General features: G+C 44.5%; 1 protein-coding gene across 1 annotated transcript in view; it reads left to right on the top strand.

Moving 5' to 3' along the window:
- Positions 1–10: 10 nt before the first annotated feature.
- The window catches only part of TTLL11 (tubulin tyrosine ligase like 11), a gene marked incomplete at its 5' end in the record, with an annotated part of 263779 nt that continues 252437 nt past the window's right edge, over positions 11–11352 (top strand). The window contains 2 exons of the mRNA XM_003785406.3: positions 11–157; positions 254–598. Coding sequence (XP_003785454.2) covers positions 11–157; positions 254–598 — 492 coding nt within the window. The remainder of the gene's footprint in view (positions 158–253; positions 599–11352) is intronic.

Raw genomic sequence — 11352 nt, 5'->3', positions numbered from 1 at the left:
GGCGGCACTGGCACTGGCCCCGGCCCTGAGCGCCATGAGTCGGGGCAGCTCCGAGAGGGATCTGGCGGCCGGGTTGCAGGCGGAGGCGGTGGCCCCTGCCAAAGCGGGGGCAGAGGCCAAGGCAGTGGCGGAGCCCACAGCGGAGACCAAAGCGGAGGCAGAGGCCAAGGCAGTGGCGGAGTCCAAAGCGGAGACCAAAGAGGAGGCAGAGGCCAAGGCAGTGACGGAGGCTAACGTGGAGGCCAAAGTGGAGCAGGTCCGTGTGGACGCGGGCGCAGCCGGGGAGCCCGAGAGCAAGGCTAGGGAGCTGCAGCCCAAGGTCCCGGCCTCGGCGCAGCCCCGCGCAGCCGAGGAGGGGGACGTTCGTACTCCCCTGCGGCCACTGCCCACGCTGACCCCGGCCAACCCGAAGCCAGCGCTGGCGCGGGGCCACTGCCTACATGGGAAGTCCAGGAGCAAGTGCAGAAGCTGCAAGCGGAGCTCGGGCCCGCGTTCCGATGAGTACAGCCTGCCGCGGCCCGTCACCGTGGACAGCTCCAAGGCCAGGACCTCTCTGGACGCCCTAAAGATCAGCATCCGACAGCTCAGGTGGAAGGAGGTGAGGCCTGGCCCGGCCCCATGGGCACAGGGGGGTGGACAGGATGTCCTCAGAGGACTCGGCACGCCCAGGCCAGGTCGGCGGGCGAGGGCTGAGCTCCTACCGTGGCCCACGCCGGAGCCTTCTTGTCAGCTGGAAACTGCTCATGCTTCAAGGCCTAGTCCCAAAGTCACTTCCTCCAAGAAGGCTTCCCAGACCTAGTCAAGTTAGCCACTCTCTCCCCCAGGCTCCCTTAGGGCTCTTGATACATCTCCAGCCATCATTACTTAACTCTGCATGTTGTAGATAGTTGTTTATCTGCCTGGCTCTTCCACCAGCTGGTGTGTCCCTGGGGCCCAGACCCTCTCTCTTTCACTTTTTCACTGAGGCTACGTGTTTACTCTTAGGAAGTGTGATGGTTTGTATTTTGGAGGCAGGCAGACTAGGGTCTCACTACACCCTGATACTTGTGTCACCTTGAGCAAGTTGTTTTGCCTGGTAAGCCTTTTCTTCCTCCTCCTCCTCCTCATCGCAGGCATGGTGTTTTATGTTCCCAGGCTTCACATATAGCAAGTGTCAGTAAGTGCTGAGTGGAGGGGTGAATGAAGTGAATGAAGTGATGAGCTATTTGTCCCTGAGCCCATTTTTAGCTGGTGGGGGCTAGGAGGAAGCACCAGTGAGCTGGATGAGTGGATAAAGCCACTTGACTTTATTTGTAGCATATGGGAAATTTAACGTGTTTTCAGGAGTTGTTAGAATTTGGATTCAGGGTAGCTGAGTGTGGAGACAGACACACGTGATCTGTTGATGGTAGCAGGGATCTACAGCAGGCAACCTGGGTACGCTGGTACTTAGTCCTGTCTTCGCTATGATAGGCATTCAGTAATGGTTTTTTTTCAAGTAGTTGAAGCATGCATAGAGACGGCTGCAGGAAGGATTGAGGTGATCAAAGGGTCATTTGGTTTAGAGGGAAGTTAAACATCAAGGCAGGGCAGACTTCTGGTGGGTAGTTAGCCACTAGAGAAATCCCAGTCCAGGTGTCAGGGCCCCCAGCTGTGGAGCTTGGAATTCAGGGGAGGACTTTCCTGGGAAAACATGGGAAAAGCAGTGGTGGACTCCCAGTCCTGGAGTGTCTGGGTTGCTACCTGGGGTCCCATGTCCAGGCCAGGGATATGAGGCCCAGACAAAGTAAAACTGAACAACTGGTCAGTACCATGGTCCTAATGAAAAGAGAACCCTGCGACTGAAACCAGGCCACAGTCAGGCTGGGCAGATTGACCCAGGTAGGGCCTGTGCTTAGCTTACCCCTGTGGAGGAGAGAGACATGAAGCAGGCTAGATTGAGTTCATTAGGGAAGATGGGGCTAGATGGACGTGTGCCTCCCAGCTCAGGTTCAATCACTCGCTCTGTAAATGTCCACTATTGAGGTGCCAAGTTCTGTGCTGGGTCCTGGAAATATGCTTAATTGAATTTGAATATAATTCAATAGAGAATAAAACACAAGGAAAGAAAAAGTTATAGTAATTACAGGGTCACTGCTGTTACTTCCTGAATATTCCTCCTTTCGGTTATTTGTACTACTTACTCTGTCACTTCTTCAGATCTCTGATCAAATGCCACCTCCCCAGAGAGACCTTCTCTAATGATCCTCCACCAGTCTCCAGCCTTTGATTTTTTTTTAATGGCACTAAACTCTACCTGGGGTTTTATTATGTATTATTTGTTCATTGTCTGTTTCTCTCACTAGAATGTAAGCTCCATGAGGGCAGAGGCTTTGTTTTGTTTACTGCTGTACCAGCAGGTGCTTGGCACTTAGAAGCTACTCAATAAATATTTGTTGAATGGATGAATACATGATGTGAAGAGTGTTTCTCATAAACTCGAGCTGAGTCCTGAGTGCTGAAGATGAGCCGGAGCTGTTTATAGGCTGTGGACTTTGGATCACTGGTGGAGGGAGTGGTGTGGGGAAGGCAGAGGTCCACTCGGGGCTTTGCGTGTGGTTTGGTGGCTCGATCAAGAGTGGGAGGCGCAGAATGAGCAGATCATGTGCCATGCTACGGGAGCTGGACTGGTTTTGGAAGGAAGGCCATGTGAACCATCACAGAATTTTAACATTTTTCCATTTTTCATTTTTCTGTGCTACTTTAGGCAAATGAGTTTAACTTTTCAGGCCTCAGTTTGCTTATCTGTCAAATGGGAATGGATAGAGCTAGTTCAGTGGTTTATAGTCTCCTGCAGCAGCCACATGATGGTAATGTTAATCTGCATGAAACTCTCTTGCACTAGTCGACTCAGTGGGGTGGGTGACTTCCAGGGCACTACCTGTAACTGTCCCCTCCACCCCCAACCCTGCCTTTTTCTCCCATCAGAAAGCATTTTGGCATGTAGGTGGCAATGCTCATTCTAGTATGTTTTAAAACATAATCCATTCGCAACAGTGAGACTTTACTATGGATGTGTGATTATTTCCTTAATGTCACTCCTCCCCATTAGCATGTGAGGTCCTGGGGGCCATAGTGGTGTCTGACTTGTATAGACATACACTTTGTAGGTGCTTAATAAATAGTCATCAAAGGAATGGCACTGCTTGCAACAGCCCACATCTCACCTTGACACCTTAGAATGTGCAGTTGGAAAAGTGTCAGGATAGATAAACTTTAAAGTTCCATCCTGCTTTAAATTATGATTCTTGTACTCTTAGTACCCCCTACAAAGTTGATTGCATGAAAAGTAACACACATATAAACCTGATACTGACAAAGTGCAAACACAAGACCTCTCTAGGCCTTTGTTTCCCTGTCTGTTATGGGGGTGACATTGGAGAAGATCCTCTCTAGCTCTCAGCACTAACATTCTAGGACTGGGAACTTCTGCTGGGGACTGAGCAGCAGTGTCCCAGACATGTCACGCTGTGTTGCTGCTGTGGGGTTTGAGGGTTCCTAGCTGGCTGGATTTGGCAGGAGCAGGTTGGTAGCCCAGGTAAGAAATAAGTCATGAACACCGGCCAGAGTGAAAGCTCTGGCTACTTCTATGCACACGCTGTGAGGAGCTATATGGCATAGTCCACTGAACAGTGTGGCACTGAGCCAGCATGTGAATTCCGAAGTCTGCTCAGCTGGAGGGCACACAATCTCCCTTTTTCACTTTTCTTTATTACACAGCATTTAGCAACAATGGTAATGAGTATGGTAATAAACCCTCATACGTGTGTAGCTCTTACTCTGTACCCAGGTGCTGTTTTAAGTGCTTTACGTATGTACAAGTATTTGATTCTCCCAACAACTCAGTAAATTAAGTGGTTTATTGTGTCCATTTCACAGATGAGAAGATTGAAGTCCTTAGTGGTTAACTTACCCAAGCTCATACAAGTCAGAGAAAGCATTTGAAACTGGTATTCTATTTGAAGCCAGGCTTCCAGTCTGTGTTCTCTATAGGCAGACCCTGGGTTGGGGGTTGCAGCTGGAGATGTGAATGGTATATACTCCTTACCCTCCAGGAGTTGCCAGGGTAGAAGACAGACCTGCACACAGCACACAGTTACAAGCCTGTCAGGGGGTGAGTGGGGCAAGGGCATTCCATTCAGAGCAGGAACAAAGGCAGGGAGTATGGGCCAGGCTTCACAGGCAGGATGGGACGATGGCAGTGTGAGCGGGGAGTGGAGGGAGATGACGAAGGAGCAAGATCATGGAGCACGTTGAAGGCCATGCCAAGAAGCTTGTGCTTCTGACTGAAGTTGATCACAGATTGTCACCATATATAGATCAGCCTCCCTTGCCCACTCTCCTCCAGTCCCAAGTAAACCACGCCAGCTCCCGATGATTCAGTTTTCAGTCATATCCATTCTGGTTAGGTCTAATTTAACTGTGTCAACAATGTTAAATTTGCCTCCCAAAGGGAAAATTCACAGATGTTAGCTGGGTAAACTAGTAGATAAGACTGAAGTTTTTCTCAAATAGCAAAGTCATGTTTACAGAGTCACCAGTGAAGTTGCAACACGGAAGAGAGGGCTGGTGCCTGGATTGTGGCAGATGCTCAGTATTTACGGAACTGCACGGTCCCCTTCTGGTCCCTCGAACTGCTACCCCCATCTCCTGCATATTCCTTTGTCCTTTGGCTGCTCTTATTAAAGAAAACCTTAGAGGAAAGACACCAAAGAGAATAGATGCCACTCTTGTTGTGAGCTGCCCTCCTTGGAGATACAGGTTGTGTCTATGTGCACAGTGGTGTCATGGACACCAGCTAACACGAATGAGGCCGCCGAGAGATTTGACAGTGGGACCTTTGTTGATGAGAGTTTGCATAAGCCTTTGTCCTGAGATCTATTACAGTATGAGTTCTGTTTATCAGAGACTCTAAATCAGGGGTCCTCAAACTTTTTAAACAGGGGGCCAGTTCACTGTTCCTCAGACCATTGGAGGGCCAGACTGCGGGCCCCGGGATGAGTCGGCTGCTAAGCAGGACAGGCAGCGGCGGCAAAAACACCCAGTGGGCTGGATAAATGTCCTAGGTGGGCCACATGTGGCCCGCAGGCTGTAGTTTGAGGACGCCTGCTAAATCATGCATTGTTTTCTGAAATTTGTCCAGTCTTTCTTCGGAACACGTATACACTTACTATGTTGGCCTACTGACAATTTGTATAATATAGTTACTGCTTATGAAATGTTTTATTATGTGCTAAGCATTGTACTAAGTGCTTTATCCTCATTAAAATGGCATTGAGCATTTAGTATAGATTATTTTATTTAATTCTCACAATCCTCTGAAGTAGACTCTATTATCAATTCATGTTTACAGATAAGGAAACTGATATTTAGAGACAGGCTGGTACAGGGCTAGCCCAAGATGTGCTCAGCTACAAGGGCAGGGCTGTCCGGGGCCTGTGTTTGTAGCCAGTTTTCTTTTAATTTTTTTGAGACAGAGTCATACTATGTCACCCTCATTAGAGTGCCATGGTGTCACAGCTCATACCATCCTTCAACTCTTGGGCTTAACTGATTCTCTTGCCTCAGCCTCCCAAATAGTGGGACTACAGGTACCTGCCAAAATGCCTGGCTATTTCTTTTTTTTTTTTTTTTGTCATTGTTGTTTGGCAGGTCCGGGCTGGGTTCGAACCCACCAGCCTTGGTGTATGTGGCTGGCACTCTGGCCGCTGAGCTATAGGTGCCAAGCCTGTAGCCAGTTTTCAACCCTATACTATCTTCTTTGCTAATCCTTGGCTAAAAACTATTCTGTAAGGAGTTATTTGATCACCACCACCATCATCATTGTTATTCGAAGTAACAGTTGAAGAAACTAAAGTAGGCACAGCAATGAAGTGGGAGGGTCACTTGTTTTGTCTTGTTCCGAAGCCCACTTTTCGTCTGTGTTTTATAATTCTCCACTTCTTAACCCTCCCATCCTCATCTGACCCATCTCAGTGACAGTGAAGTCACTCAGAACTGGGAGGGCCATAATGCAAATAGGACTTAAAATAAAACACATTGAAATATGTCCTGCTTGGCAGAGGGAGCGTTTCGTGTCTGTGCCTCCCAAATCCCATCGTGCAGCTGCCCACGGAGGAGACGTTGCCTTACTCCCCCCTGGAATGTGAGCCTGCTATTTCAATCCCTTCATCTCAGATTCCTTCTGGAAGAAAGAAGAGTATAACATGAAAAATTGGATCCTTTAACCCTCCCTCCCTTTCTAGTTTCAATGATAGTCGTTGTGATTTACTTCCTATTTTTGAAAACAGCATTCTATTTGAGAACAGTCCATGCCCTACTCCATCAAATGTTCCCCTTCAATAGACATGTGATTCTAACATCTCATCCACTGGAATTTTTCCTTTGCAAGTTAGACTTGTCACAACATAAAAATCACAATTCACCACCACTGTTATTTGAACAATACAATACATGGAATAGCTTCATGAATCTATACTAACTCCTTAAACAGTCCTTTAAAAGACAATAAATTCCGAGGGCTTGTATTCAAGTTTATAAGTACTACCAATTAAAATTTTGGTGATTTTTTTTAACTTAAGCAGGTGTTGTGAGGCCCTAGCATGCACTGTGTATCCCACCTCTCTTTTGGTAGTGTTTGGATTCCGGTTTTGTATCAGAATTTGAATGTAAAAATTAAATCATATGTTCCAGTTTTCTTTTAAATCTATTCCTTGCAAAGAACAGTGTAAAAGTAGCCGGCCACTGTTCAAGCGCCTTCTCTAAAGGGGAAGTGTTGGGTTCTGGAGTTAGCACAGGCTTTGAAATTAGACAGATGTGGGTTAAAATTCTTGCCTCTGATTGCTGTGTGACTAAGCTATGTGCTAAGTACTGAATCTCTCTGAGCCTCAATTTCTTCAGCTATGACAGTGGGCTAGTGATACCTGTCTTGCAGAACTTTTGGGAGATTAAATGAAGGAATATAGATAAAATGCCTTAACCCAATGCATGGCATACTGTAGGTATGCAGTTGGTATTGATTTCTTTTCCTTCTATTGGGTAATTATAGGCACTGGTTATTTGATCTATTTTTTTTTTTCCCAATAGGGGAAAAACCTACTTTGTGCCAGGTTGCATTTGGGCACTTGGGACACAGCAGATAACAAAAAACACACAAGATGGCTGTGGGATATGTGACGGTTACATTTTGGGTGACTATCCACTTGATGTTGTCTAGGTTTAAAATTTTTTAAATAGTGCTGACTTAGAGTTTTTTTCTTTTTAAATCTATTAGACTTTTAAGCTTTCATGAATTTACTTAAGTATTTTAAAGTTTCCATTCAGGATCTGGTGCCTATCTCCTACTTTGGCGTATTAATTATACATGTCACTATGGGAAACTCATTTTCTCAATTTGAGTAACATCAATATCTTGGGATTCGCAAAACAAACGAGGTGACTGACAGGTCGAGACAGTCTGAGGTTGTCGTACATGAACATTCATTCCCATCAGCTGTGTGCAGGAGGGATGAATTTCCTGGGCTGATTCCTTTGTTCCTCCCTCTCATCCCTAGGCAGCCCTCTCAGTGGTCCTGGAAGGACCAGCGCCGGACGTGGGTTTGGGTCGTGGCTGTGTCACGTAATGGCTCTGTGTTGCCACAGTTTCCTCATCTCTCAGAATGAGCATAAAATACTTGCTAGGGTTGTTGTGAGGATTAAGCCAGACAGTCTTTACAATGCCTGGGACTTTAAGAATCCATGTTAGTTTAGCTTTCCCTCTGATGGATGTCTATGACATTTTAATTAAATTTTGTAACCAATAAATTGACGGTATGAGCAGGCAAATAAGCTTGCTATTCCTGTGATTTGTCTTGAGCTCCTTCCCTTATGGCTGCTCTTCTGAAGCTGAGACATCCCTGAGAGTCTCCCACAAAGGTTATTGCTTTCCTAGAGAGAGCAGTGATCGTGTTTCCCCGTTCCAGGTGCACTAACGTCTCTGCTGCCTCCTCACGTCAAATTGTGCCTTGCCTTGACAGCTGCCTCTGCTTCCCTTCGTGTACACATTTGTTTCCCTGGGTGTGTTTGAACCATTATTTAATAATGTTTATAGATGCTTTGTAAGTCCTAGCAGACAATTCTGGCAGATCCTTCCCTTCTCCCATCTGCCTCTCTATCATCTGAATAAAACCTTCTCATCCTTAATGAAGCCAGAAGAGTAAGCAGTTTACCTCCTGTGACGTCTTCGCTAGTCGGGTATAGTTTTACTTTTCAAGTAAGTCCTTTAGGACTCTGCCTACAGCTCTCAGAAAGGCCAGTTTTTATATTTTGTTCTTTATGCTCATAGAGAGATTTGATTTCTCATCTGTCAGAACTGTGGTTTATTGGAATTTTTAAAGGCAACAGTGAGCACTGTTGAGGACATCTTAGATTATTTACAAATACCTTTCTTGAAATTCCAGAAACAGTGTGTGCTTCTAAAAATGTATACAGTTCCCAAGCATATAAAATAAAAAGGGAAAACCCCCACTCTCCAAAGCCCTCTTTGTCCCGCTTCCCTTCTAATTCTGCTCCTTAGCGGTAACACTAGGGTTACACTTGGTATTTATCTTTCCAGATTTTCTCTTTTTCTTGTATATATCAGGGTGGCTAAGTTGTGCTATACAGGGTGTTCTAAAAGTCACCATGCATAGAGAAATTGGGGAAATTGTAGCTAAATATGCCTTTATTTGCAAATCATTCTTTGTTAAATTTTACAAAATATTTATAAAATGTTCTCTACATGTTGGTCACCTATCTCTCTACACACACACACAAAGTTTTCTCCCCCATTCATGGTGAATACGTTCCAAGATATTTGTTATGCAATTTTTCCTACGTATGGAGACTTTCGGAACACCCTGTAGTAACAAGAACCACAAAATAGCAATGGCTTAATGAAAGTTTATTTCTTGTTAACATCATTGGTTCAGGGGGATCTGGGGGACAGGAGCCTCATCACCTGGGTTTTTCAGAGACCCAGGCTTCCACTGTGGTCCTTGCTTCCCTGAGTCACTGAGGGGATGGGCACGTGGTAAATTTGCACAGGCTTTTAAAACTTCTACCCAGAAGTGGCACATCACTTCTACTCACATTCCCCTCCGCAGAGCAAGTCACATGGCCATAGCTAACCTCAGAGGGGTGGGGATGTCCAGCCCCACCTTGAGGGTGAAAGAGGAGACTCACCCTGTTGATAAACCGTGCTCATGACCAGCAGGACATAAATCACGGGTGGAGATACAAAATATATGTGTATTTTGTATTTACACGTAAATAAGCAAGTCAGGGTTTGTGTGAGTCCTTCAGTGCAAGACTGGGCATTGAGCCTGGGTGTTATTTTTATTTAAAAATAAATTGATTTTAAAAATGCAGCGCGTACACCATCTCTCTAGTCTTTGGCTAGTGCTGTGTCAGCAGCACCTCGCAGACACGGTTCTCTGTTATTAGCACGTGCAGATTCGTTTCCTTTCAATCACCCAATAGTCCATTCTGTGAATGTGCTACAGTTTATTGATGGATTTTCCATATTTTTCTCTTCTATTGCAAAAAATGGTACAGTAGACATCATTGTTCAGGCATTTTAAGTATGTATTTGTGCAAATGCTTCTGTGGGGTAAATTCCTAGGGAGGCTGTGTCGAGGATATAGATGCAGTCTGTGTTCTGATAGTTATTATTGCGTTGCCGTCAGCAGGGTTTGAGGCCGCCTGTCTTCTCATATCTACTCCAACGCTGTATATTATTCATCTTCTAAATCTTTGCTAAACAAATAGGTAAACATGTGTTTTTCTTTTCTTTTTTTAATTTCAATCATATATTTTAACATATTACATATAAATGTAAAGTAAACTTGAATCAATTTTACCATAAGTTACCAACCTTAAATGCTGCCAAGTCTCATATACAAAGCAAGTACAGTGGAAACCTGCACAGCTGACCGCCTCCCTATAACGTATGTTTTTCTAATTTACATTTCTCCAATTGTCAACAAGTTTATTGGTCATTGTAGCATTTCACCCATGAAATGACTGGATGTATTTTTTGTTCATTCATCTTTTGGATTTTTTAATGTTTATGTTTTTTTCTTATTGGTTTATAAATATTATGGATAGTTACTTTTTATTTTATATGTGTTGTAAATATTTTTCCCAGTTGGTTATTTAAACATCTAACAGATAAATCATTTGCCTCTCATAGTCTCTACATTATTATGGCTAAAAGATTTTTTTCTTCCCATTTGCTAGAGCAGTCCTTTAATACTAGTGACTTGTTAGCTGAGACGCCGCAGAAACACAATTCTACTTCAGGTGCTATGAAACATCCAGTAGGTTTATGGGCTGCATGCAGAGCCTGGGAGTCTTCCATTGCCATGGAATTGGATATTGTATGTGAACTGTCACATGGATTTATATAACCTGACTTTGCCTTTGAGCGGTAAGTAGGGTAGACTTCTGGTTTACAGATGTCAGTGCCATCTGGGGTTAGGTTTGGATTCAAATCCCCACTACTTACTAGTTCTGTCTCGTGGTGCGCCATGGTATGTATGGTGTTGCTGTCCCATTTTAATCACATAGATAATGTGTGTGGCCAGGCCGGGAGGCAGTCAGAGTTTGCTCTGTTAAGAGACATGTGACTTAGAACTAGAGCTGGCTGGAGGCTGTTAGGCTGGATCTTGTTCCAGTGGACTGTTTGCTCCTCTGAACAGTCTCTGTTCCTGGTCCCATAGAAATAAGACCATCAAGTCAGGGTTTGTGTGAGTCCTTCAGTGCAAGACTGGGCGTTGAGCCTGGGTGTTATTTTTATTTAAAAAGCACATTTCTCACTTATATAAATAATCCTATACATTGCTTAAAATATTAAAAACATAGAAAATATATCTGAAAAAACATTTACAGTCCCACCACTGAGATGCAATGACTGTTTTCACCTTGTAGAATTTCTTTTCAATATGTCTTCTGGGCAAATATTTTTGTGTTTTAAGTAGTAAAAAGCTGATATAACTTTATTATATCATTAAAATTAATGCCCACATTATAATTTAAACATTTTCCCTTGCTATACAACTTTTCGTAAATGTCATTTTAATTGCTACAATATATCTCATTCTGTGGGATATATTTCATTATCTATTTTCCTGTTATTAAATGTTTAGACTGATTCCGTTCTTAAAAATTGTTCTGGGCTTGGCGCCTGTAGCTCAAGCGGCTAAGGCGCCAGCCACATACACCTAAGGTGGTAGTTTCAAATCCCCAGCCCGGGCCCGCCAAACAACAATGATGGCTGCAACCAAAAAAAATGGCCAGGTGTTGTGGCGGGCGCCT

The sequence above is a fragment of the Otolemur garnettii genome, unplaced genomic scaffold (assembly GCF_000181295.1).
Source record: "Otolemur garnettii isolate 467f Iridium unplaced genomic scaffold, OtoGar3 scaffold00014, whole genome shotgun sequence".
Classification (NCBI taxonomy): domain Eukaryota; kingdom Metazoa; phylum Chordata; class Mammalia; order Primates; family Galagidae; genus Otolemur; species Otolemur garnettii.
The sequence above is the reverse complement of the archived record's forward strand: the minus strand, read 5'-3'. Positions and strand labels throughout refer to the sequence as shown.